This window comes from Thrips palmi, unplaced genomic scaffold (genome assembly GCF_012932325.1).
Source record: "Thrips palmi isolate BJ-2018 unplaced genomic scaffold, TpBJ-2018v1 HiC_scaffold_4, whole genome shotgun sequence".
Taxonomy (NCBI): Eukaryota; Metazoa; Arthropoda; class Insecta; order Thysanoptera; family Thripidae; genus Thrips; species Thrips palmi.
Window position 1 is genome coordinate 3,854,491 of NW_023144631.1, and position 24,693 is coordinate 3,879,183.

The window sequence follows — 24,693 nt, forward strand, 5'->3', positions numbered from 1 at the left end:
CGCGAAAGGAGGGACAAGGACACGCAGCGCGACGTGTGTTATTGTTCCATTCGCTCCCGTGTATCAGCGGTGCTGTGCGCTGCTTGGTGGTTGCGCACAGTGGGTCAGACGTGGGGCGATCAAAATCCCGGACGCGTTTTGAGCTGCAGAGTCGCTAAACAGGACCGGAACCAAGCGTGTGACCCCACCAATGTATTCCTCGTTCGAGGAGCAATCCAGTGGTGGGGTCACACGTCCGGTTCGAGTCCCATTTAGCGACTCTGGTGCTGAAAACGCGTCCAGGGTTTCGACCGCCCCCCGCCGGTCGTCTGGCCCACTGTGTGGCGCGGTGTACGACTAGTACGACGTATCGCGGCTGTCGCCCCGCGGGTCGCCGCGCGTTTGTCTGCGCAAATGCAGTGAAATTAATTAGGCTAGGCTAGCCGGGTTGGGCCGTTGGCCGTTGGCCGTGCCGTGCCGTGCCGTGCCGTGCCACCGCGCAACGGCCGTGAAAGCAAACACCGGCCGCCCTGCTAGTCCCGCTAGTCCTGCTAGTCATTAGCGTCCGCCTTGGCGTTGGCGCGGCCGAACGGCAATTCCAAGCGTCCCGCACCACCTGCAGTGCCTGCACTCAGTCAAAAGGGGTCATAACCGGGTGCTTTTGTGTGCGGGGAATGTTGAGTACCCACGAATATTACTAACCGAGCGAGGTCGGAGAGACTTTGCTGACTCGGACAGCCTAAGTTAATAGCGTTGATGATGATGATGATGATGATGATGATGATGATGATGATGATGATGATGATGATGATGGGACCACCACCACCAAGAACCAAAGAACAACCAAGGAACAGCTGCGAATACTCCATGCAAATACATACTAATTTGTCTCGAACATATCCCAGCGTGTTCAGAGAGAACACTTTGGAATGAATGCCCCACTCCCTCTGCGGCCCCACTCGAAGCGAGTCGCTACTCCAGCGACCCCAATGCAGGCAAGAGCCTTGCTGGAGCCAGGCTGGAGTCAGGTGGCAAGAGAGGTGCATAACGAACACAACACAGTCCTTGTGTGGCAGTTCTCAATATCGCGGCACGAATCCACGGCCCCTCGCTCCTACCCCTTTCTCTCTCTCTCTCTCTCTCTCTCTCTCTCTCTCTCTCTCTCTCTCTCTCTCTCTCTCTCTCTCTCTCTCTCTCTCTCTCTCTCGGGGGGAATTCGTCTCGGCGCCACGCCACCTCACGGGGATATTGAGTCTGGAGGACCTCGTTACATGGATCGCATACCGAGGGGAAGGCAAGGCGCACACGGACAGAAAAGGAGAGAAAATGAACGTGGCTGGAAGAGAAGAATGAGAAAAAGACGCGCATCTCAATGCCCTGCTCGACGACGTGACGTCAGGCCCGGGATTGCTGCAAGGCCGGGGCGTTTCTCTCCAAATTTCCCGCACCGAAAAAGAGAACAGAAAGAACGTAAAAACTCTTGCGAACATGCAAGCGAAATACAAAACGGGGTCAGCTGCTAAATGCGCTCGTGTTTCCCCCTTTTCTGTCGCCTGTACTCTGGTTTTCTTGTTTTCTTGTTTTTCCCGTATTCGCGCCCGGCGATGGGACCGGGCTGGCTGGGCACCGCTGTGTGCAAATTGTTCTTGAATGAGTAATTACGCCCCCTTGCCCCTCCCCCTACTTTCCAAAGTGGAGTCGTCGTCGTCGTCACTCTGAAATGAACGAATCGGACGGGGCAATGTTTCGCTCGCCACTGGCCTGCCTGCTGTGCGACTCGGGTCATCATCGCGCACGGCGTGTGTGCGCTCGAAGACGCACCCCCCCCCCTCTCTCTCTCGCACACACACACACAGTAGCCCCGTCGTCATCGATTTGGCGTCCTGCGAACCATTTCTGACGCTGCACGGAGGCTTGCTGTGCTGGCGACGACCGTGTCCGTGTCGACCGCCATGCAGCCCTGCAGGCCCTGCAGGCCGTCGTCCCCTGGCTAACGTAACGCCCACTTGCGAGGCGGGGCGGCCACAAATCACTGCCGGACGCGCCGGGCCGTGACGCCGTGACACGGGTACCATGGCAGCCATGGCAGCCAGCGCGGGTCGAACACGCAACACCGTAACCCCTCGGCCTGGCGTCAGCTGTCGGCGGGACCACCGCGGACACGCCGCGCCACAGTGGGCCGGAAGACCGGCGCGGGTGGCCAAAATTCCGGACGTGTTTTGAGCTCCAGAGTCGCTCAACAGGCCTCGAATCGAGCTTGAGATCCCCACCAATGGATTTCTCGTTCAGAGAGCAATCCATTGGTGGGGTCACACGTTCGGTTCGAGTCCTGTTTAGCGACTCTGGAGCTCAAAATGCGTCCGAGATTTGGACCGCCTCCACCGGTCTCCTGGCCCACTGTGGGGCGGCGGCCGAAGAGCGGCCCGCCGTAACTCGCAATGTCGTCTTGTCGTGTGAAGTAGCGTGTCTTACAGGGCTGACTGCCTGGCTGGCTGCCGCCTGGCTGTTCTGTTTGCCGCCAGTGATCCATCACTCCGCGGCGCCGCGCTGCGCCGGTGTCGGCGGACAAGTCGACACCTCCTAGGAACAAGCGGCTATCTTCCAGGAGCTTCCAGACACTCGGCTATCTCTCAGTAGCTTCCAGACACTCGGCTATCTTTCAATAGCGTCCAGACACTCGGCTATCTTCCTGAGCGCTTCGGAGACTCGGCTAACTGACTTCTGCGGAGAGGTTAGGGTTGTCCTTTCGATAGCGTTTTTCTTTGTTACACTTATCAAGACATACTCACGCCATGATTTTAATCTACTCTGACAAACATTTGACACATTTTGGTTAGGTCCCGGTGAGGGCATTTCAACTGGTTTAAAATATATACGCACCCAAACTCGGGAAGTGGGAAAAGCAGTTAGCCGAGTCTCCGAAGCGCTCAGAAAGATAGCCGAGTGTCTGGACGCTATTGGAAGATAGCCGAGTGTCTGAAAGCTACTGCGAGATAGCCGAGTGTCTGGAAGCTCTCGGAAGATAGCCGCTTGTTCCTAGGAGGTGTCGAAGTGTACCCCCCGGCCCAGGGAACCCTCGGGTACAACTCGCCTAGGACCAAGGTACCCGGGGGTACACAACGCCTAGGCTCAATGTACCCCGGGTACCTCAGGTCTGGGGGGTACACTGAGCCTAGGCGAGTTGTACCCCGGGTACAAAAAGCCTAGGCGAGTTGTACCCGGGGTACAAAAAGCCTAGGTGAATTGTATCCTCCCTCATCCGAGGGGAGGATACAACTAGCCTAGGCGAATTGTACCCCGGGGTACAAAAAGCCTAGGCAAATTGTATCCTCCTCCATCCAAGGGGAGCCCGTTAGGTTTGGTTAGGAAAGGTTGTACGATTTCTTTTGAGAATCAGATCTGTCGCGAGTAGAGTAAGATCTGTCACGAGCCCGTTAGGTTTGGTTAGGATTGGTAGGACAATTCAGTTTTAGAAGTCTTCCGTCGGTTCAATTAAAAACCAACCATTGACGCATCACAATCCTGCCGGGGAAGAATATAAATCCCCTCGTCTTGTTGCATCCTCCCTCGGCGAGAGAGGATACAATTCACCTAGGCTTTTTGTACCCCGGGTACAACTCGCCTAGGCTTTTTGTACCCGGGGTACAACTCGCCTAGGCTAGTTGTATCCTCCCCTCGGATGAGGGAGGATACAATTCACCTAGGCTTTTTGTACCCCGGGTACAACTCGCCTAGGCTTTTTGTACCCGGGGTACAACTCACCTAGGCTCAGTGTACCCCCAGGCCTGAGGTACCCGGGGTACATTGAGCCTAGGCGTTGTGTACCCCCGGGTACCTTGGTCCTAGGCGAGTTGTACCCGAGGGTTCCCTGGGCCGGGGGGTACACTTCGCCGCTTACACCGGCCGTGGACTCTCGAACCTCTTAGCGGATGAGGCGGCGCCATCGCGTGCTGCCTGCTCGGGCGGCCCGGCTGCGACCGCCCTGGCAGGCAGGCAGCCCACGCGGCCCACGGCCCACGGCACGGCGCCCTGAGGCCCACGCCCACGCCCCCGGCAGGAAGGAAGCTCTGTATTCATTTAAGCCCGACACCGTAGCGGGGCGGGGCTGACGGGGCCGACGGGCCACGGGCTGGCTGACTGGCTCGCTGTACACGGTGTGCTGGTTGCCCGCCCACGGTGGCGGCATGTTCTGGCCGCGCCGCGGGTGCGAGAGAGACAGACACAGGCGACACGACAGCAATAACTAGCGCGACGAGGAAAGCCGAGGAAAGCAGAACGCACGCGCGAGGCGTGCGAGCAGCGCGCGCCGCCGGCACGACTCGTCAACAGGTGGCTCGCCACCCTCGCACGCCGCCGTCACGAGCACTGTCGCTCTGTCTCTCTCGCACTCGTGCGGCGGCCCGCAAGGGTGCGAGGGAGGCAGTGACTTAAGAAGAGTGCTCGGAATCACCCCGCACCCTTTGCCAGCGACGCCTCGCGCGCCTCGCACCGGAATATGATCCTCTCTCCCTCTCTCTCTCTCTCTCTCTCTCTCTCTCTCTCTCTCTCTCTCTCTCTCTCTCTCTCTCTCTGCGAGGCCGAGGTCGCGCGGTCGCGGTGTTTGTCGGGGAAGCGGCCGTTGTTTCGAGTCCGTCCTCATTTACCCGCCCGGGGCTTGCAGGCGCCTTTTGTGGCGGGCCGCCTCACGCGGCGGGGCGGGGCGGGGCGGGGCGGCACGCGGAGAGGAGATTGAATTTCCCTATCGAGATTGTCCCGTCAATTTCGGCGCCCCTTGCCTCGCCCCCTCCCCCCATTTTTGCCGCTCCTTGCGGCCGCCTCGCCTCGCGTCCCGCACGCCGCCGCGGCTCCCACACCCGCCTCTTTCACTCCGGCCGCGCCGCGCCTCGCCGCCGCTGCTCCCGCGATTCGGCGGATAGCGGCGCTGTGCAGCCAGCCGACTGAATCCGAAGAGCCGCCCTGTCTCTGTCGCCCTCGCGGGGCTTTCGGCATTGGAGCGAGAGAGAGCGCGACGCGGAACTTGGAGTCGCTCGGCTCGGCAGCCCGAGGCGGCCAAGGCGGCCAAGGCGGCCAAGGCGGCCAAGGCGGCCAAGGCGGCCAAGGCGGCCAAGGCGGCCAAGGCGGCCAAGGCGGCCAAGGCGGCCAAGGCGGCCAAAGGCAGCCCTGACCTGCTGGCCGCGCCCCGCCGTGCCGGGGTCCGGGCCGGCCGGCCTTCCACCGCGGCGCATCCACTCACAATGCGGGGCCGCGGGGAGGGGGAGGGGGAGGAAGGGGGAGGCTGTGTGTCCCAAGCGCCGCGTCCCTTTATCTTCCCGAGCCAGATTTCATGCCCCGCCCTTCCCCCGCCCTTCCCCTGCCCTTCCCCTGCCCGCCCCCATCTTGCCCCCCACTTGGCCTCCGCGATGGCCCGCGGGCCCCGTGAGGGCCCGACGCCGGCGACGCCAGCGAAGCCAGCGACGCCGAGAGAAAGGGTGGGGCATAAGGGAAACGGAGTGGTGTGGAAAATGTGGTTGTGACGACGCTGCCTGCCTGCCTGCCCCTCAGGCGGAGGGCCCCTTACCCCGTTCCCCCTCCTGATAAGCGTCGTGGTGGCGTCCCCGCCGGTCCCCGCCGGTCCCCGCGCGACCTGCTGCCAGCCCGAGGAGCAGGCAGAACGTGGCGCGTGGCGTGTTGGGCGAAGTCGCGCTCGTTAGGTCCATTCAGACACGGTGAATAAGGCAATGTCGCATCGAAGGGGACAGGGAAGTTGCGTTGCGTGCACACCTCTAAATTGGCCCAGGGGGCCCCCGCAACGTAATTGTAAAGTTTTGAGCTGCTGGGCTGGGATGAAAGTGAAACATTTAATTTTTGAAAAAGTGTACAAAAAGAATTATTGACTCATGCTAAGGAAAGCACCCGCGAACGCTTTATAAACCTTGGTGAAAAAGGAACACCCATATGGGCAGTTCGATTTTCCTCCTTGAATTGGGAGCAGCGTCTGCTTGAAGTCAGCCAAATCCCTGATTTTTACATGTTTGCTACCGCTTTGACCTGCACATTCGTCAATTTCGCGTGTGTTGGTGTGAAATGGCGTGCCTCGGACGTGGGGCTGCCGTCCCTGCCGGTACCTGCTGCAGCCCGCGGGGTGCGCCGGGTGGCGCGGGTGCCGCGGGTGCTGCGCGCTGTGCTCTCGCCGGAAGTCGTCAGCGTGTAAGCGAGCCCGAAACGGGCCAGGCCGCGCCCCATTCAGTCCGCCCGGAACAATAACACTGCGCCAAATTCAAATTTCGTAGTGCACACATAATACTAGTCGAGTTGGCTGCTTCGCCGCTCGGGTGCGCGCGGCGTTGCGGCCCGGCCTCGCACAGTGGGCCAGAAGCCGGTGGAGGCGGCCGAAACTCTAGACGCGTTTTGAGCTCCAGAGTCGCTAAATGGGACTCGAATCGAGCATGTGACCCCACCAATGGATTCCTCGTTCAGAGAGCAATCCATTGGTGGGGTCACACGTTCGGTTCGAGTCCCATTTAGCGACTCTGGAGCTCAGAACGCGTCTCGAGTTTTGGCCGCCTCCACCGGTCTTCTGGCCCACTGTGTGGCGCCGCGTCGCGTTCTGGGGGAATATCGCTGCGCCGTCTGTTTGACGAGTCAATAATTGGTTCAAGTCGCTCGCTGTTGACTCTCATGTACTCTCGACAGGGCGGGCACACACTGCTGCGCACGCACGCTCACACACTCACGCGTAGTACCTTCTTTCGGCCTGCTGCACGCTTCGAAATCCAAGTGGGGAGTGGCATGCACAAATGTCCCACGATGACAAAGGTGGAACAGTTTGACCCTCGCACATAGTGAGCCAGGAGACCGGCGCCGGCGGCCTAAACTATAGACGCGAAAAAGGACTCGAACCGAGCTTGCGTGACCCCAACGGAATTCCTCGTTCGGAGAGCAATCCATCGGTGGGGGTCACACGTTCGGTCCGAGTCCCATTTAGCGACTCTGGAGCTCAGAACGCGCGTCCATGACTTTGACCAGCTCCACTGGTCATCTGACCCACTGTGCCACGCTTAAAATCGCAGTGCGGTTTGTCCCAACGTTTTAGGTGCATGCTTGTCTCACTTGGATTTGCAGTGGACTCCAATTTTTTCACAGTTCTTTCCCACCGTTGCGCGTGCGGCTGGGGATTTAGCAAAATGGAACGTGATCTGAATATATTAGAACAACGTAAATCGAGTACCGCAGGGCGAGTGATCCACCAACGCGTTGTGTTTGACCTGTGTCGTGGTTGCCCCTGGTTACCACACCCACGTTTTTTTTTTTTTTTTTTTTTTTTTTTTTGCAGTCCTGCCCGGCCTGGCCAGCCTAGGGACATTTAATATCGCATGGGATGGCCCAGGGCGGCGGAGCCACGACGTTCCTGGCGGGCCCCGAAAAAAACTCTCGAAAACACACAATAAGGGAGGAGAACATTTGGGATCGGGAAGCAGATCGAGGGCCGTCGTGGGCGGCACGCCAGGCACGGCCTCGCGGCGCTTAACGCCTCGAAGGCGCCTTAGAAGGGGAGCCTGCCTAGCTCCGCGCTCCGCTACGTCTCGATTCGTTTGCCGTCGGGGTCCCCGCGGACCGGGCGGGGCGGGGCGGGGCGGCACAGTGGCTGAGAATGGATTAATTAAATGGCACGCCTGATTCCCCAGGCCCGGGAGGCGGCGCTGTGAAGTGGTTTTTCTTGTTCAAGCGATTAGGTTTAGTGCCGCTGGGTGCCGAGCCCTGCGTCAATATGGCGAGGCCGCCTGGCTGTTTGGCTGCCTGCCTGCCTGCCTGCCTCGCTCCTCACGTGGTGGCGGGAGGCGGGTGGGCCGTGGACCACAGCAGCCGAGTATACGCGTTTTTACGACGACCCCTGAAACGCTGCACCGGCGTTTGTTATTTTTTACGATCGTTTTGTTTTTATTCCCGGCTTCGGTCCTGACCTCGTGACCGCGGGGAACAGGGGAGAGAGACGCGACCAGGTCCAGGTCCGCGGGAGCGTGTCCAGCTGATTAGTAAACAGAGTCGAGGTTTGCGTCGTTGGTGGCCCGGGGGGCTGGGGCTGCTGCCCGACCCGATTCCGATCCGGGCCTCTTCGCTCCGTCTCTGTCGCACTCACGGGGCTTCGGGAAGGAGTGCGCGATAGACAGAGGAGCGACGCACTGTTCTGGATGAGGGGCCTGGGGCTCGCCTGGGGCTCGACTGGGGCTCGCCTGGGGCTCGACTGGGGCTCGCCTGGGGCTCGCCTGGGGCTCGACTGGGGCTCGACTGGGGCTCGACTGGGGCTCGACTGGGGCTCGCCTGGGGCTCGACTGGGGCTCGACTGGGGCTCGACTGGGGCTCATGGGGCTCGACTGGCTCGACTGGGGCTCGACTGGGGCTCGACTGGGGCTCGACTGGGTCTCGACTGGGGCTCGACTGGGGCTCGCCTGGGCCCCGGCGCATTCTCCTGTTGGGGCACGGTGGTGGCCTTGACGGCCCAGGTTTGTCCGATGGTAGCGTCACGCGCTGTGAACTCGAACGCGGAACTTGGAACAGCGCGGCAGGCAGCTTTTCCCCGATCCGACGGCTTTTCACGGAACAGAATAAAGCGTCCCTCGCACAGAGAACTCTCACCGGTGCGGCAGTGCATGGTGCATGTGGACGGACAGGCCGCGTCACACAGTGGACCAGAGGACCGGTGGAGGCGGCCAATATCCAGGACGCGTTTTGAGCTCCACAGGACTCGGATCGAACTTGTGGCCCCACCAATTGATTGCTCTCTGAACGAAGAATCTATGGGTTGGGTTCGAATCCCGTTTAGCGACTCTGGAGCTAGCTCAAAACGCGTCTGGTATTTTGACCACCTCTACCATTCTTCTGGCCCACTGTGCATCAGGCCACGAGAGCAGAGACGATCATGGCGACTTTGCCCGGCGCGTCACACACTGCCAAATCTCCCTTAGAACAACTATCTCGATGTTAAAAGCATAAAGTGGGAACGGTGCCCGGTGCGATGACGCAATCTGAACATAAAGTCCGCGCGGCACGCGGCAGGCCGCCGCCGTCAACGGTATGGCAGCTGCGCCGGAAAAATCGGCACGAGAATATAGGAGCGAGGCAGCGCGCTCAGTCATGAATAACCATAGGGACGGGATTTCGCAGTGCGCCGCCGTTCGGTGCGGTGCCCGCCTGCCCGACCCATCCCCGCCAGTATTTGCACCAAGTCATATTAGACCGGCCGGCACTGTATGGCGTTCGCCCGGCCGTGTGTGTGTGTGTGTGTGTGTGTGTGTGTGTGTGTGTGTGTGGGAGGGAGGGAGAGAGAGCGTGAGTGTGTGTGTGGTGGGGGGGGGGGGGGTGACAAAGACGGGGTGGGGTGCGAATCCAACCAGCTGCCTTTAAAAACGCCGGATGCGCGCGCAGTGTTCGACGAAGTGCGGTCCCATTTTGCGGTAGTCGAACCTGGAACTCCGATTCTGGAACAGGAATAGCCGCGTATACGCGTGCAATGCGCTGCCACTAGCGCAGCTGAAGCCATTGGGGCTTTAGAAATCTCCGGACCCGCGCACGACTTTTATTCCTCGTTTCCCGGCTGAATGGTTGGCGTGGAGGGTTTGGCGGTGGAGTGCGACGCCGTGCACAACGCCGTGTGCATAATCGATGCATTTTGTTGGTGGGTTTGTCCCGCAGTGCCCCGGGGACCCTACCCCTTCCTTCTCCCTCCCCCGAGCGCTCGGGTTGTGCCCATCCATTAGGGCCTTCGCTCCAACTCATCGCTAATTTAGCAGGCTGGCAGGCTCATCGCCAGCGTCGCCAGCGGCCCAGTCCCGATCAGTGCCGGGAAGGGACCGCACAGTGGGCCAGAAGACCGGCGGAGGCGGTCAAAATCCCAGACGGGTTTTGATCTAAAGAGTCGCTGAATGCGAAGCGAACCGAACGTGCGACCCCACCAATGGATTGCTCTCCGAACACGTCGGTTCGATTCCTGTTTAGTGTTTAGCGACTCGCTCAAAACGCGTCTTGAGTTTTGGCCGCCTTCACGACTGGCCTTCCAGTCCACTGTGGAACGCTTGCCCTCCTCGCCCACGGGCCGCTGGGGATGTGTCATGAGTACGGACGCGAAAAAAACAAAAACAAAACACAACGAAAAACAGTTGTCCGAAAAGACAAGGCCAATTTCGTGGCGCCGTTACAGTGGCGGCAGCAGGCGCGACGTTGATGACCAGCGGACCAGCGAACCGGCGCCCAATAATGTCGAGTCAGGGGAATCCCTTTTGCAGCAGAAATAATAACAATAATAGCTGCCGTCAGGGCCAGCGCCAACAGTGCCACCCTCGGTCGACATCGAGTTTAATAATGCCGCCCGCCCCGCGCCGCCCCGCCCTTGAGAGCTTCATTTCAAATCACGCGTGTTTGCGTGGCAAATTAATTTGGCCCGCTCTTCACTGGAAATGCAAAAGGTCGCATTTCCCGCCGTGCCATAGAGGAGGGAGGGGCGAAAAGTCGCTCCAAAATTTCGGTCAGGAACAGTCTCGGCCGTATTGTCTGTCGGGCTGCCGCTGCTTGTCGCGGTGCGGCACTTCAACGACTTCGTTAGTACCGAGAGGAGCACACAGCAGCAAGTGGCGGCATGAAAGAACTGCCTCGCGCGATAGACAAAAAAAAGAAAAGGAAAGTAGTTGGATACTTTTCCTCCTTCTTCATAAGAAGTGGGGATGCACCGCGAAGGGGAGGGGGCGACCGCGAGAGAAGCGAGGCGGCTCAAAATCGACAGCGGGAGGCAAACTTCGGCGCGCCGCGGATTCCTCGCCTCGGTATCTCGGCCTTCAAGTGATTAATGCTGCGCTATCGCTTCGGCGCTGTTCCACGTCAGTGGCTCGCGCGGCGCGGCGGTCCTAATTGCCGCCCCGACGTGCCGCTGCTGCGACGCGTTCAAAGGCCATCATTAATACCCGATGCAGCCGGTGGCCGTTTCTGCAACAGTGTCCCTGGAAAGGCTTCGCCGGCTTTGCCGCTCTAAACAGCCCCTCCTCTCTTGTTCCAGGTGAGCGACGCGGCTCGGCGGGGCTCGGCGGGGCGCGGGCTGCGCGGCTCGGCACCGCAGCCCCGGCCACTTCGCGGTAAGCCATGCAAACGGAGCAAGTTTGGCTGCCGTGACGAAATTATGATGAATGTCTTATTCAGGCACGAGGGAGGCCTGTCTCGACTTGCCTCTCCGGACTCGTCTGCCGAGTTGCCGCGATGCCTCGGCCGCCTTGCCTTGCTGCAGCGGGTGCTGGCGCCGGAGTCACGCCGTCCTGCCTCTCCCTCTCGCGAGGCCGCTGCGGTGAAGTGGCCAACTCGGGCTGTGAATATTGTTTGTAAAAATAGCCCGGTGGACGGTGGGTGGGCCGCGGCCGCCGGGGCGTGCCTGGATTGGCGCGGACACGAGTGTGTGCTGAGTTTCGGTGCCACCCGGCCTGCGGGGCCGGGGGGCCGCGGGGGCTGCGGGGGCCGCGGGGGCCGCGGGGGCGGCGCGGGCTGCAACAAGAGTACACAAAGCCAGCAGCAGCCTCGAGCCGTGCGCTTCCCCCGGAAAGTACGCGCGGAGCTAGGCGAGCAGCCAGCGACGGTGGCTGGAGCGCGCTCTGGAGCGGCCTGGAGCCAAGCGGTTGCCGGAGTCGATACCAGCCCCGGCTCAACCAGCCGCTCTCAGTGATCCCGGGATGATCGGGCCTTGCTGGAAGACTTGCAGCCTGGAACGGCTTGGCTGGAGAACTCGCCCTGCTGTTTTCTCCTGCTGTGTCATGGCGCAGCCTACCCCGCTGTACCCTGGTAGTGGTGCACCCCACCCAGCTGTACCCGTAGTGGTGCACCCCATCCTGCTGCATCCTAGTAGTGCTGCAAATCGCAAAATCACACTAAAATCGCAAAACCGCCCAAAAATTTCAAAATCTCACAAAAATTGCAAAATCGCACAAAAATTTCAAAATTGCCCGAAAATCGCCAAATCGAAACGCAAAAATTTACATAGCACCCGCGACAAAGCGACGAGTGCTATCTGAAAGTCGTAGTCGAATGGGGGAATAACGAGGCACCCAAGTGTAGTGGTGCACCCCATCCTGCTGCTGTACTTGTCGACCCATTGCTGCTGCGGCGCTCTATCTACCCGCAGCACGCGCACAGTCCCGCACAGAGCGAGTGCGCGTTGAACGCCCCACTGGAAAGGGGGGGGGGGCACCCGAATTGAGCAGCAGTTCGTCTGCCAAGGCAGCGCCCAGGCAGCGCCAAGGCAAGCGGGTCTGTTTGACGGCGCAGCAGCCAGCACCCATTGATGCCAGGCCTGGCCACGCCCGCCGTAAAGGCAAAGGCACGCCTACTGCTCAGACCCCGCCCCGCCCCTCCTTGCACTCTTCTCGAATAAATTGGGCGGCGAGGACCTTGCCCGGCCTGGCCCGGCCTTGCCGTTCCCGAACCTACAGGCCTGCGCCGTGTCGTGTCGAGGGCGGGCCAGGGCGGGCCGGGGCGGGCCCTGGGCTGGGGGGAAGGTCGGTCGGCAGCAAAGAGTGCTGCGCCTGGTCCTGGTCCTCGGTCCCCGGCGGTCCCTGGCGGTCCCTGTTCCCCGCAGGGCTGTCCGCCGGGCCGCGGGCTATCTCCGCTGACTCCGGGATTTACTTTCATGCCTCCAGGACCGCCAGGGCGGCAGGACGGCGGATCTGATAGCCTCGCGGCGGGATAGCCCCGCTCTAGCCTCGCGGCAGGTGCAGCGTCGAGGCGGCTAATTATACGCTTTTAATGTCTCTGGCTTTAGGCGCGGTGCCCGACCATTCCACGCAGCCAGCCTGGCCCTGCCTGGCCCGGCCTGGCAGCGAGACGTGGCCGCAGGGAATTTGCATTTTTAATCTCGTCGCGAGGCTAGGCGGGCTAGGCGGCCGGGCGGCGCGGCCAGGCCCACGACGTGTGTCCGCGTCCGGGCTTGCGACGTGCGTGCAGAATCCCCCACGAATCTCGCCGCCAAGTTGAAAACATTCCCGCGGTTCGCCGAGGGACTCGGGCCGCGTGCGAGGCGGTGCGAAGCGGTGCGCAGGCCGCCCACCGCGCGCCCCTCACGCCCCGCACGCGGCCCAGGCTCGCCAAGTACGCCAGCCAGGCCAGCCAGGCCCAGCACGCAGCGGTCGCCCCGCCCGGCCGCGGCTGGCAGTTGGTAATTTGCTGGACCCACGGCCAAGAGTGCCGCGGGGGCCGCGGGGGCAGCGGGGGCCACGGCCACGGGGGCGCTGAGCACGCCGTTTAATTTTCATAATGAAACGGTTTTAATGGGCCGAGCCTGAGGTAGCCTTGCCCGCTCGTGACATGACATGGGGACGGCGAGGCACGGCGCGCGGCGCGCAGTGGCGCGGACGCGGTTCTGCTGCCGTGGCTGCCGTGCTGCCGCTGCGAGTGGCGTGAATGGTGCACGAGTGCCGAACTGCCGATGCGAGGAAAAGCGTGGCAGACGGTATTCATGCCCGCTCTTTCCTCTTCATATACCTTTTTTTTCTTTAAAAAAAATTATTTTTGCCTGTGCTGATGCTGTTTCTGCGTGATTTGTATGTCCCGATCATTTTCATTTTTTTTTTTGCGATGTGGTGGCGCCGCTGTCCCTCGGTATCTGCGTGCGCGAGAGTACCGCGTCAGCGTGGCGAGAGCACTCGGGGCGGGGCGATAAAACGAATGCAAGATGCTGCAGACTGATTCCGAGAGTCGTTGTCGTAGCTCTGTCTCTCTCACACTCATGGGGCGTATCCCGTATGGGTGCGAGAGAGACAGAAACGACTCCCGGAATCAGTCTGCAGCTGCGTCGCTGGAATGGGTCGAGTGGAAAACGCGACGAGGAGTGCAGTGCTTCGAGTCCGCGAGTCCCTCTCGGCCGCCACCACCGAGGTGGTCTCGTCGAGGACCTCGCGGCGCTCTGCCGACTGATTCCGAGAGTCGTTTTCGTCGCTCTGTCTCTCTCGCACCCATAGGGGACACCCGAAGAGTGCGAGAGAGACAGAGCTATGAAAACGACCCTCGGAATCCGTCTGCTGGCGGTTCGTTCTGAATGTCTGAAAGGCACCACGGGTACTTTTTACTTGTCGCGGCCGCCCGGTCAGAGAGAGAGAGAGAGAGAGAGAGAGAGAGAGAGAGAGAGAGAGAGAGAGAGAGAGAGAGAGAGAGAGAGAGAGAGAGAGAGAGAGAGAGAGACGGATGGCGGCCCTGCATCACTGGGTAATTAGCCTTTATGTTCGCAAGATAAGTCGTGCTTCGGAACGACACGACACTGGTGACCGCGCGGCGGCCGGTGGCGGTGCCGGTTCCATTCCGATAAAGTAGCCCCCCTTTTTTTGGTCCCCCTTTGACTTTGTTTTTGCGTGGCTTGTCGTTCGTTCCCCGATTGGCAGCGGACCGGACGCCGTGTCCAAGGAATCACGACCCGATGCCGGCACCGCCGGCCGAATGGATGGTGGCCCGGGCCGGCCGATGGGGGCGTGGCGGGGCGCGGCGGGGCGGGGGCGGGCAAGTAAAACAAAAGAGTTATACGTGATAAATCGGGCTGGTAGCCCGGCGTGCCGCGTCCCCTCTCGCGGCAGCCATTGTGGGCGCCGCGGCGCCGCCCAGCCAGCGTGCCGCCAGATTCATTCCGAGCGGCCCGTCTCTCTCTCTCTCTCTCTCTCTCTCTCTCTCTCTCTCTCTCTCTCTCTCTCTCTCTCTCTCTCTCTCTCTCTCTCGCACCCGATGGGCGTCCCGGGTGGGTGCGAGGCAGACAGCGCGACGGGCCGAGACGCTCGGAATGAGCCTGGTGGCGTGCTGGTGGCGGCGCCGATAATTTTGACGTGGATATATGGCGGGCCGGTGTGTCTCGGCGTTGTCGGGCCGCCGCAGCCGGCCAGTGATTACTCACACGCTGCCCCGCTGCCTCGCTGCCTCGCTGTCCCCGTCGACGCGATGACCCCCTCATTAATGCCAGCCTTGACTGCCTGCCCTGCCCGCCTGCAGACTGTCACTGTCTCTCTCTCTCGCTCCTGCACGGTGACGCCCCGTGAGTGCGAGAGAGACGGGTGGGACTCTCGGAATCAGTCTGCAGGGGCGCGACGCTCGCGACGAGCTTGGAGTGCTGCCGGATTGGGGCCGACGGGGCCAGGTGGCCGGTCGGCCGGTGCGGCGCTAAGCCGGGCCGTGCTGCCTGGTGACGTGCAGGGGGCGGGGCGGGGCGGGGCGGGGCGGCTGCACGGGGCAGCGCCGAGATAAGAAGGCGGCAAAGAAGACGCGAAAAGTCCTGGCAACCGGAAAGTGGCCAAAGTGGTTCCGTCTGGGCGCTCGCTGCCAGCCAGCACCTCCTTCAGACTCATTCCGGGAGGCGGCGTTCTTTGCTTCCCACCCTCTCTCTCTCTCTCTCTCTCTCTTGCTCTCATGGGGCGTCTCGTGTGGGTGCGACGGAGACCGCCCCACGGCCCGGCGGGGGAAGGTCAGGCGCAAGCGTTGTGGCAGTTTGGTTCAGCTTACTGTCAACAAGTGAGCGCGCGTCTGACTGGCGGTGCGGTTGTAATTCCCCCCACCCCCTTTCCCCCTCTTTCGCTTTTTCTTCTTTTTGCATTCGAATGTGCGATACGTCCATATTGGCTCATCTCGCTCTCATCGCTGCGTGGGGGATAAAACGAGAGAGAGAGAGAGAGAGAGAGAGAGAGAGAGAGAGAGAGAGAGAGAGAGAGAGAGAGAGCCATACACATGAATGGGAACTCAAGCGAAAGGGGGAAACAGCCAGGAGCGCTCTTTTGTTGTTTGCTGGCGTAATCAGACCCGCACATGTTTTATCGTTTTGCTTCACACATTTGGAAATGACCCCAGCCAGCCAACGGGCAGCCCTTTCGCTTCGCCCCGCCCCGCCCCTCTCTGCCCCGCGCCCGGTGCCTCGCGCAGCGGAAAACGATGATGCCTTTTGCTTTTTCGATACTGTCACCGCACCGCCCCGCCCCGCCACTCTCGGCCCGATCTCCATTTTTCTCGTCGACAAGACCCCAGCACGCCATTAGCTGGTGATGGCCGCCCCACACGCCCTTTACTGCTGTGCCGGAGGCCTCGGGCTGCCTCTCTAGCGTCCTCTCTCTCTCTAGCATCCTTTCTAGCGGCCTGTCTGGCTGCTCTAACTGCCTCTCGCTGCCTCTCTAGGTGCCTCTCTAGCCGCCTCTCTGGCTGCCTCTCCATCTGCCTCTCCGGCTGCCTCTCTGTAGCTGCCTCTCTGGCATCACCTTTAGCATCCTCTCTAGCTGCCTCCAGCACCGTGGCGTCAGGGCGGCACCTTCGGGGACGTCCATCTCGCCACACTCCAGGAGGCCCCCGGCGTACTCTGACGACTGCGTGCCGGAGGCGCCACCAAACTAGTTTATTGGCGTGGCTGGCGGCTGTCCACCTGCACCACACTGCAAAAAAATGTTGACATGCCAGCGTTTTGTTGGACCATGACTTTGACGCCGCGGTGGGGGCGAGCGTGGGGGCTATCAACGTCCCCCTCCCCCCCGGGACTTTACAACAAGTTCACCCAATTTTTTTTCAAGCTTTTAACATTGTGTTCTCTTGCACGTTAAACATGAAGCTCAACCATTTTTTCGGTAAATTTACATGTGCTCTCTCTCTCTCTCTCTCTTGTTACATTTATTTGCGCTCAACAATAAGTGCATTCAAAGTTTTTGTTTTCTTTGTTTTTTATTTTTCATAATTTTGCAGCTCTTTTTAAGAGTGAGCGTGGCAGCGTTCCAGGAGTAACGACGTGCTGCTTCGGTCATTACGGGACGTGGAGGCCGTCGAGACCGTCGGGGCGGAGTGCACAGAGTCCTCTGGCTTCTGGGAGAGCGGCGGAGTCGCGTCGGCGAGACGGGGGAAAGAAAGACCGGAACGCCGATCCAGCGATCCGCGGATCCGACGTTTGGTGGATAGCAGAGAGAGAAGAGAGAGAGAGAGAGAGAGAGAGAGAGAGAGAGAGAGAGAGAGAGAGAGAGAGAGAGAGAGAGAGAGAGGCTGTGGAGCGCTTGCTTTGAGGCGCCTCGAAGCGCGCTCGCATTATGGCGCCGAGTCCCGTTGCGCGCCTTGCAGTGCACCCGCAGACTGATTCCGAGAGTCATTTTCGTCGCTGTCTCTCTCGCACCTCTGCGGGACGCCCCGCGAGTGAGACAGAGAGAGAGGCCGGGATTCGCCGCCTCGACGCCCCGCATATCGGCCAGCAGGCTCGTCCCCTGATCAGTCGCTCTGTCTCTCTCTTACTTGTGCGCGCTGTGCGGGTGTGCGAGAGAGACAGAGCGACTGAGGCTCTATGCTCGGGATCAGCCTGCAGGCAGTGGGGCGGCGGGGGAAGGGAGCCAATTATTTAGGACGAGCAAGACGGCGGGGCGGCCGGCGGGGTGCGCGTGCCTCGGCCTGCACTGCGAAATAACAACGCGCTTCCCGCTGACCCTGGCTGCAGCACACTGAGAGTCGTTTTCGTCGATCCGTCTCTCTCGCACTCAAGGGGCGTCGCTTGCATGTGCGAGAGAGACCCTCGGTCTGCAGCGGGCGGTGCGTGCCGAGCGCCATGATCGCGGCGGAGGCGGACGAGCGCGGACGAGCGCGGACGAGGCGACCCGCTTTCTGGTCTCGGGGCCGAGGCCGCCGAAGCAGTGCAGCGCCGAGGAGGCTGGAGAAAGAGAGCAAAGCCTGGAGACGCTGAAGGCGCGATCCGGCACGCAGCGCGCAAACGGAAACGAGACCGATCCACGGCAGCGCGAGGTGGAGGCCCGAGGAGCAGTGGAGGCGGCCAGAACTCTAGACGCGTTTCGAGCTCCAGAGTCGCTGAACAGAACTCGCACCGAACGTGTGACCCCACCAATGGATTCCTCGTTCGGAGAGCTATCCATTGGTGGGGTCACACGTTCGGTTCGAGTCCTGTTTAGCGACTCGGGAGCTCGATCAGAACACGTCCGGGATTTCGACCGCCTCCACCGGCCTTCTGGCCCACTGTGGAGCGTAGTGGAGTGCCCCCAGCCCCAGCCAGCGAGAGATAACACCCCCGAAGCCCGACGCTGATCCTAAGAAGAATGTCACGTGGTTGAGCGAGCCGTCCAGTCCGTCCACCTGCAGGCTCTGGCCGCGGCCGCGCTGGGCTGGTCGTCCGTCACTGTCGCGGCCATCACCACCGCGCCGCGCCCCGCCACGCCCCGCCACGCCGCTGCACCGAACTTGAGGAGGGGCCGGCGGCGCCCTGCAAACTGATTCCGAGCATCCCTTTCGTCGCCCTGTCTCCGTCTCTCTCACGGGCCGCGCCGAGGGCCGCCGTGCCGTGCGCGCGAGAGAGACAGAGCGGCTGACTACTGGCCGCTCATCCCCGCGCCGCCGCACCGCGTCGTGTCCGTGTCCGCCTACCCGTGCCGCCGCCGCCTCCACCTCCGAGGTGACAGATTGGGCCGTCAGGGGCCGGCCTTTGGCCGGGTTTGGCGCGGCGGGTGGGTGCGAGGGCAGTGAGGCGGCGCGGTCGAGACGCTCCAATTTGAGAGGACGAGTAATGCCGCCCGTCCGGCCGCCCCGCCCCGCCCCGCCCCGCCCCGCCCCGCCCCGCCCCGCCCCGCCGCGGTTCGAATCAGCAGGAAAACGGCACCACGCCCGCGCCATTGAGCGGCCGTCGCTTTCGGGGCGACGTGGGGGTCGCCTGGAATCCGCAAGCAGAACGCTCCGTACGCCGCATTTTGTCACAGCCAGAACAAAAAGATGAGAACCTACAATTTTGCTGTCCGAAATTGACATTGCTTTTTCTTCCCCTTGTAGAGGAATTTAGCAAATTTCTGGCGATTTCGTGGTCACTGCTGGAGTGCCGGCCCCGTTTTTGTGTGAAGCCGGCTCTTTGCGGAGGGGAAAAAGTTGTCGCGGAGCCGGGCCAGGGCCACGCCGGGCCATGCCACGCCATGCCAAGCCGGGGCCGGGAGCGGTCGGCGCGCCAAGCTGGATTACGGTCTTGTAAGTTGTGGCCGAGGCCGCGCGGGGGACGCGGTCGGACCGCCACTGCCGGACCGAGGACCCGGCACACTGACACACTGACTCACCCAGAGCGCGTGTGCGTGGGCATATCAGATCCCTTGTCTATTTTTTCCGCTTTCCTTCATCCCACCTGCGCGCCGATTTCTCCCCCCTCCCCTCCCCCTTTTCTCTCGAGGCCCGTCCGTGACGCGGGGTAATTGGGCTGTTCGACGCAGCGAGCGCTGAACACGCATCCAGCACCTCTGCAGGGGAAGGCTCTCTGCCCCGGGGTGGGGCGGGGCGGGGTGGGGCACCGCACCAACAAGCTGGGTACGGAAAGGATTTCCATCCCGCAGGACCCCGGCCGGCCCGCCACGCCGCGCCACGCCCTGCTCAAGAAGTCAGGGGCGGCAGGGTGCGCGCTGCGCGCACCTGTACAGCGGCACGGCCTACTTGTTGCCGTCTTGCATGGCAATCTCTCTACAGCGCCGCGCCAGCCTCGGCCAGCCTGCTGCCGCCGTGCCCCACCCCACTCCTCCGAGACCGGGACCAGCCCCCCGAAGACTTGCTCGACACACCAATCGTGCCTGAGAGAGAGAGGGAGAGAGAGAGGGCGGGCTTGTAGTACATTGCGGTGTCATCGTCCGCGACATCACCACCCCCTATGCGTGCGTGTGTGCACGTCCTGCGTCCTGCGAGCGAGCGAAGGCAAAAACGAGGAAAGTTGTTCCGCGCGAGGCGCACGGCACGCTACGCCTGGGCCGACACGCCACGCCACGCCACGCCACGCCACGCCACGCCACGCCGCGCCACGCCGCGCCACGCCACGCCACGCTCGACACGCGCCTTCGTGCTCAGTACCGCTAGGCTCGCCGCGATGAAGCGAGTTAGGCCCTCCCTTTCATACCGAGAGAGTGCGCGGCGCAACAAAACGGGAGAAAAAAAACGAAAACGAGACAACAAACTTGCGTGGCGCGTCGAGGACTCGGCGCGTGATCTGCGCGCCGCGCACGCACATGAAGGAACACTGGCATAAAGCCCCCCCCCCTCTCTCTCTCACTTTCTGTCTCTCGCCGTAATTCGACGTCGGTCGGTGTCACTCCGCGGCGCCGTCTCCTGTTCCAGAGGCCTCCCGTGACGCCGGCGGGGCGGGGCGGGGTGGGGCGGGGTGGGGTGGGGTGGGGTGGGGTGGGGTGGGGCGGGGCGTCGGGGGAATGCCTAAAACCGGGGGCTGGCTCACTCCTCACTCATCGCGTTGCGGCCTGCGGCTGCCTACGGCCCACGCCGCCTGCCTCTCTCTCTCTCTCTCTCTCTCTCTCTCTCTCTCTCTCTCTCTCTCTCTCTCTCTCTCCTCTCTCTCTTCTCTCTCTCTCCCTTCGCCTCCGTCTCTCCGAGGCCTACGCCCCGCGTCGCACCCCAAGAGGGCGATATCCTTTTACACGCGCTTTGTCCGCGGACGCCATTGGCATCGACAAGGCCGTCGTGTCGAGGCCGTGTCGCGGCCGCGTCGGCCCTGTGCACCCGGAGCAGGCCTCCGTCGCCAAGGGCTTCCGTAATGTTACACCGCAAGGCTGCCACGCCACGGCGCGACGTGCTCGCCTCGAGGCGCCTCGGAGCGCCTGGAGCGCCCGCGGTGGCCGGGGTAGGCAACGCGGCCGGCATGGCAGCCTGGCGGGCTGGCCTACCCTGGACTCTGCGGGCGCTTCGGCGCGCTCCGGCAAGAAGCCGGCACCACACGCACGGCGGTGCCGGGACCAGACGCCCCTCAAGCATATTCCCGCGTGGAACGCAATCGCAGATTGGGGCCTGAACCGTGTCATAATGGCACTGCCCCACGACGACGTCAGTCCGACCTCAGTCTGACGCCTCTCGTACGCCAGTGTGGCGATCGGGGCTAGTCTTTGTGGTCAGAGTCGGCGTCCAACTGGCGTCGTAATGCCGTCGTGCTGCCGCCGTCTTTGGGTCGCAAAAAAGGTTCGTTTTTCGGACGCTGGTCGGACACCAGTACGACGTTGCTTTTTCAGCGCGAAAAATGTCACGCGACCGACGCGGTCCTAAGAGGCTCCACTTGCCACGGCCACAATGACGACCACGTCCGTGTCGGCGCGTTGGGCGTGCTTGGTTGTGCTCGGCGTGCTCCGGCGCCTTCGAATCGCTTGTCGCTTTATCGCTTTGTATCGGTCCTTTGAACGCGCTTCGCCTCCAAGCCGCCAACGAAAGAAAGCGCCCGCCGCCCCACGCCGGCCGAGTGGCGGGCCGAGAGCCGGGCCGGGCCGAAGGGCAGGGCCTTATGCCGCACAAGGACCGCCGCGCCGCGCCGTGCCACGCGGCACGTGACATCCGCGAGGCTATAAATACCAATTTAACTCGGTAACGATTCAGCGCCGTCGAGCCCCGCCCCGCCACGCCCCGCCACGCCCCGCCACGCCCCACCCCCGGCCCGCCACAGCCCCACCGCGCCACGCGTTTCGGATGCCAAATTAACCGCAGTGGTGCGGCGGCGACCTCGAAGGGTATTTACAGTTTGTTGCGGCCGACCCTTCCCCTCGAGGGCCGGGCCACGGGCTGCGCGAGGCTCTCCAAGGCCTGCTGCCGGCCGGCCGGCCTCCCTTCGCCGACCCGTCCCAATTTGTGTGGGCGGGGGGGCGGGGCGGGGCGGGCGATACCGAAGCACTCCTCGTGGCATCGCTTAGGCCTCTCTCGGTTACTTCACGCCTCGCGACACGCGGAGTAGGCGTAGTGGGCCCAGTGCCCAGCAGGGCGGGGCCGACCGTACGTCCGCCTGTCCGCTGTCTGTCTGTCTGTCTGTCCGTCCGCCCGTCGTCTGTCTATCTGTCTGTCGGACTGTCTCTCCTGCCAGCTCAGCGTGCCCGCCTTGACTCTCGCTTCTCTTCCCGCAGGCTCCATCAGCAACATCGACGACGCCGAGTACCAGTGCAACAAGACGGTGCGCAAGGTCATCTCGGGCGTGGTGGGCGCCGCCTCCAGCGTCACCTCCATCCAGGTGGCCAACCTGCTGCGGCTGTTCCGCATCCCCCAGGTCAGTCCCGACGCCATTCAGTGCGTGTGTGTGTGTGTGTGTGTGTGCGTGTGTGTTTGTGAGTGTGTGGCACGCGCGCCACCCACATCCGCAATGTACATCGTGGCGTTGCCGGGCGTTGCGGCGCCACGCCGTCTGTCGGGCGGCACGGCACGGCACGGCACGGCACGGCACGGGCCCTGGGCCCGCCGCCAATACTCTGGCCACGGCCATGAAGCGGCAGATGCAGCCTTTCAGCAGGCAGCACACACACACACACACACACACACACACACACACACACACACTCACACACACACACGCACACACACTGCTGCATCAACCGGGATGGGGCGGAGTTTGGAATTTGGGATTCCGAACGCTACGGCTTATTCGCAGTCATGGCCAGGCTGCCACGCCGCTGCCAGTAGGACTGATGCCGAGAAGAGTCGTCGTTTCCCTCGCTCTCTGTTTCTCTCGCGGCCCACGGGCCGTCCCTTGTGGGTGCGAGCGAGAGACTGGAGCGACGAAACCGACTCTCGGAATCAGAAGTCTGCAGGCTGCCAGGCTTCTGGTCGAAATTGTCGGAGGTGCGGTGGTTCGGCGTGCAGTCTGTGGGGCGGGGCGGGGCGGGGCGGGGCGGGGCGTGCCGGGAAAGGGCGTGGCGGCCACGCACACAGCGCGCAGTCGGCGTGAAGGTGCGGCGCGCGCCTCTCGCGGGGTGTAAGTTTTAATCTCGCGATGGCCTTCGGAGTGGTGGCGCGGCGTGGCGCGGCATGGCAGCGGTAGCCCGCCGACACACAGAGGTCTGGCGGTGGTGATTTCGTGCTGGATGGAGCCCGAAGCGCGCGCGCAGCGTTTGTGTGGAGAAACCGTTGCGGCGGGGCCCGCCGGCCCGGCCCAGGGAGGCGGGACTTCTTTCACTTTTCGTGTGTGTGTGTGTGTGTGTGTGTGTGTGTGTGTGTGTGTGTGTGTGTGTGTGTGTGTGTGTGTGTGTGCGTGTGTGTGTGTTTGCGCGAAGGGAGGGGGGGGGTGATCCACCTACCGGGTGTACTGGTCTGTAACACACCCCGGCCCAGGGAGGTAGGGGGACAATGTTGCCCCGGGCTCGCTTGTGGCGAGTGATTGCACCGCTGAAACGCCACACTCTGTGAGGAAAAAAATATTTTTTAATTTCACTTCTGTTTTTATTCTGAAAAACAATGAAAGTGGCAGAAAAGGAACGAGCGGCCAGAGTGCGCCAGACTGAGAGAAGGTTTTTCTGCTAATTAATAACTATATGTTTGTGCCGGTCAGCCACTCGTTTGTTTTTCGCGGAAATACGCTGCGAAAATTGGAGTAGAATGCATCGCGGCTCCCCGTCCCCCTCCTCGCCTTCCCCGCCTTCCCCGCCAGCACTGACACATGTCTCACTCATTAGTCCTCGGCACAATCACAGCGTTCGGAAAGTTGGTTAGTGCGCGCCAACTCTGGAGCAGTACGCAGTACAGCAGTACACAGTCGCTGCCGGATGCATTCGTTAGGATAAAGAAGTTTGCTCTGTGTGCACTCGGGCTCTGGTTTGGCTGCGCTTGTTTCTCTGCTCAAGGTTTTTTTTGTAACCCCGCGTGCGACATCTGGAAAAGTGGAAACAGGGGGGGGGGGGTCCTAGCAGCAATAACCCACTTTTTTGGTACTTCAGTCAGCGTCCCCCACCCCGTGGGCCTGCCTCGACGAATTCCATTTAAATACTTCATTTAGGAGCGCGTCCCCGTCATATGGTAAACATTTGGAGCGCCCCCTCCTCCCCGTTTTCCCAGCCGGTTTTTCTCGACCCCACTCCCAGAGTCCCCCATTCACCTCATCTCGTTTTTTACCTCCCTCGCTTGGATCTAAATCCCCATTTCATAAACCCACACCACGGCGCGGCGTGGCCCTGGCGTGGCCCTGGCGAAGTGCGCGGAGGTGGAGTTGTGTACAGTGGGGGTCCGCGGCGATTGTCTGCTACTCCTGTCCGGACCCTTGCGATGAGCGTCCACCCTACCCTGTTTGTCCGGGCCGTCCGGGCCAGCCCGACAGCCCGTCGAAGTGAGGCGAGGCACCCTGGTGCACTCCGAACAGTGCCGTCGTCGCTGTCCCTTCTCTCTCTCTCTCTCTCTCTCTCTCTCTCTCTCTCTCTCTCTCTCTCAAGGGGCGTTCCGCAGGGGTGCGAGAGAGACAGAGCGACGAAGCACTGTTTGGAGTTCGCCGGCTGCGCGGTCCTGGTGCGGCAGGGCTGCCCGGTGTTGGGCGACGCGGGGTGCATGTTTTCATGTTTTCTCACGTAATCGAAAGGCCTTACCTTCGAAAACCCCCTGGAACCTCGTTGGCCGCCCTTGTGATTGGTGCCTGGCGTCTCTCACCCACCCTCAGTGGGGCCAAAGACCGGTGGAGGCGGCTGAAACTCTAGATGCGTTTTGAGCTCCAGAGTCGCTAAATGGGACTCGAACTGGACGTGTAACCCCACCAATGGATTGCTCGTTTAGAGAGCAATCCATTGGTGGGGTCACACGTTCGGTTCGAGTCCTTTTTTGCGACTGTGAAGCTCCAAAAACCCGTGTAGCGTTTTGGCCGCCTCCGCTGGTCTTCTCTGGCCCACTGTGCCACGCTGGCCCAGCCAATGGCGGAGCTGCCTTTTGCCAGGAAAAACATGCCGCCTTGTCCTTGGCGCCATCTATCCAGGAGCAAAGCCTGCTTGTTGCTGTGGCTGATAGTGGCGG

At 61.9% G+C, this 24,693-nt stretch overlaps 1 protein-coding gene across 1 annotated transcript in view; it reads left to right on the forward strand.

Annotated features, from left to right (window-relative positions):
• LOC117649518 (metabotropic glutamate receptor 2-like) overlaps positions 1-24,693 on the forward strand; it is a 109,718-nt gene that overhangs the window by 35,235 nt on the left and 49,790 nt on the right. Inside the window, exon 4 of the mRNA XM_034392387.1 lies at positions 21,837-21,976. Coding sequence (XP_034248278.1) covers positions 21,837-21,976 — 140 coding nt within the window. The remainder of the gene's footprint in view (positions 1-21,836; positions 21,977-24,693) is intronic.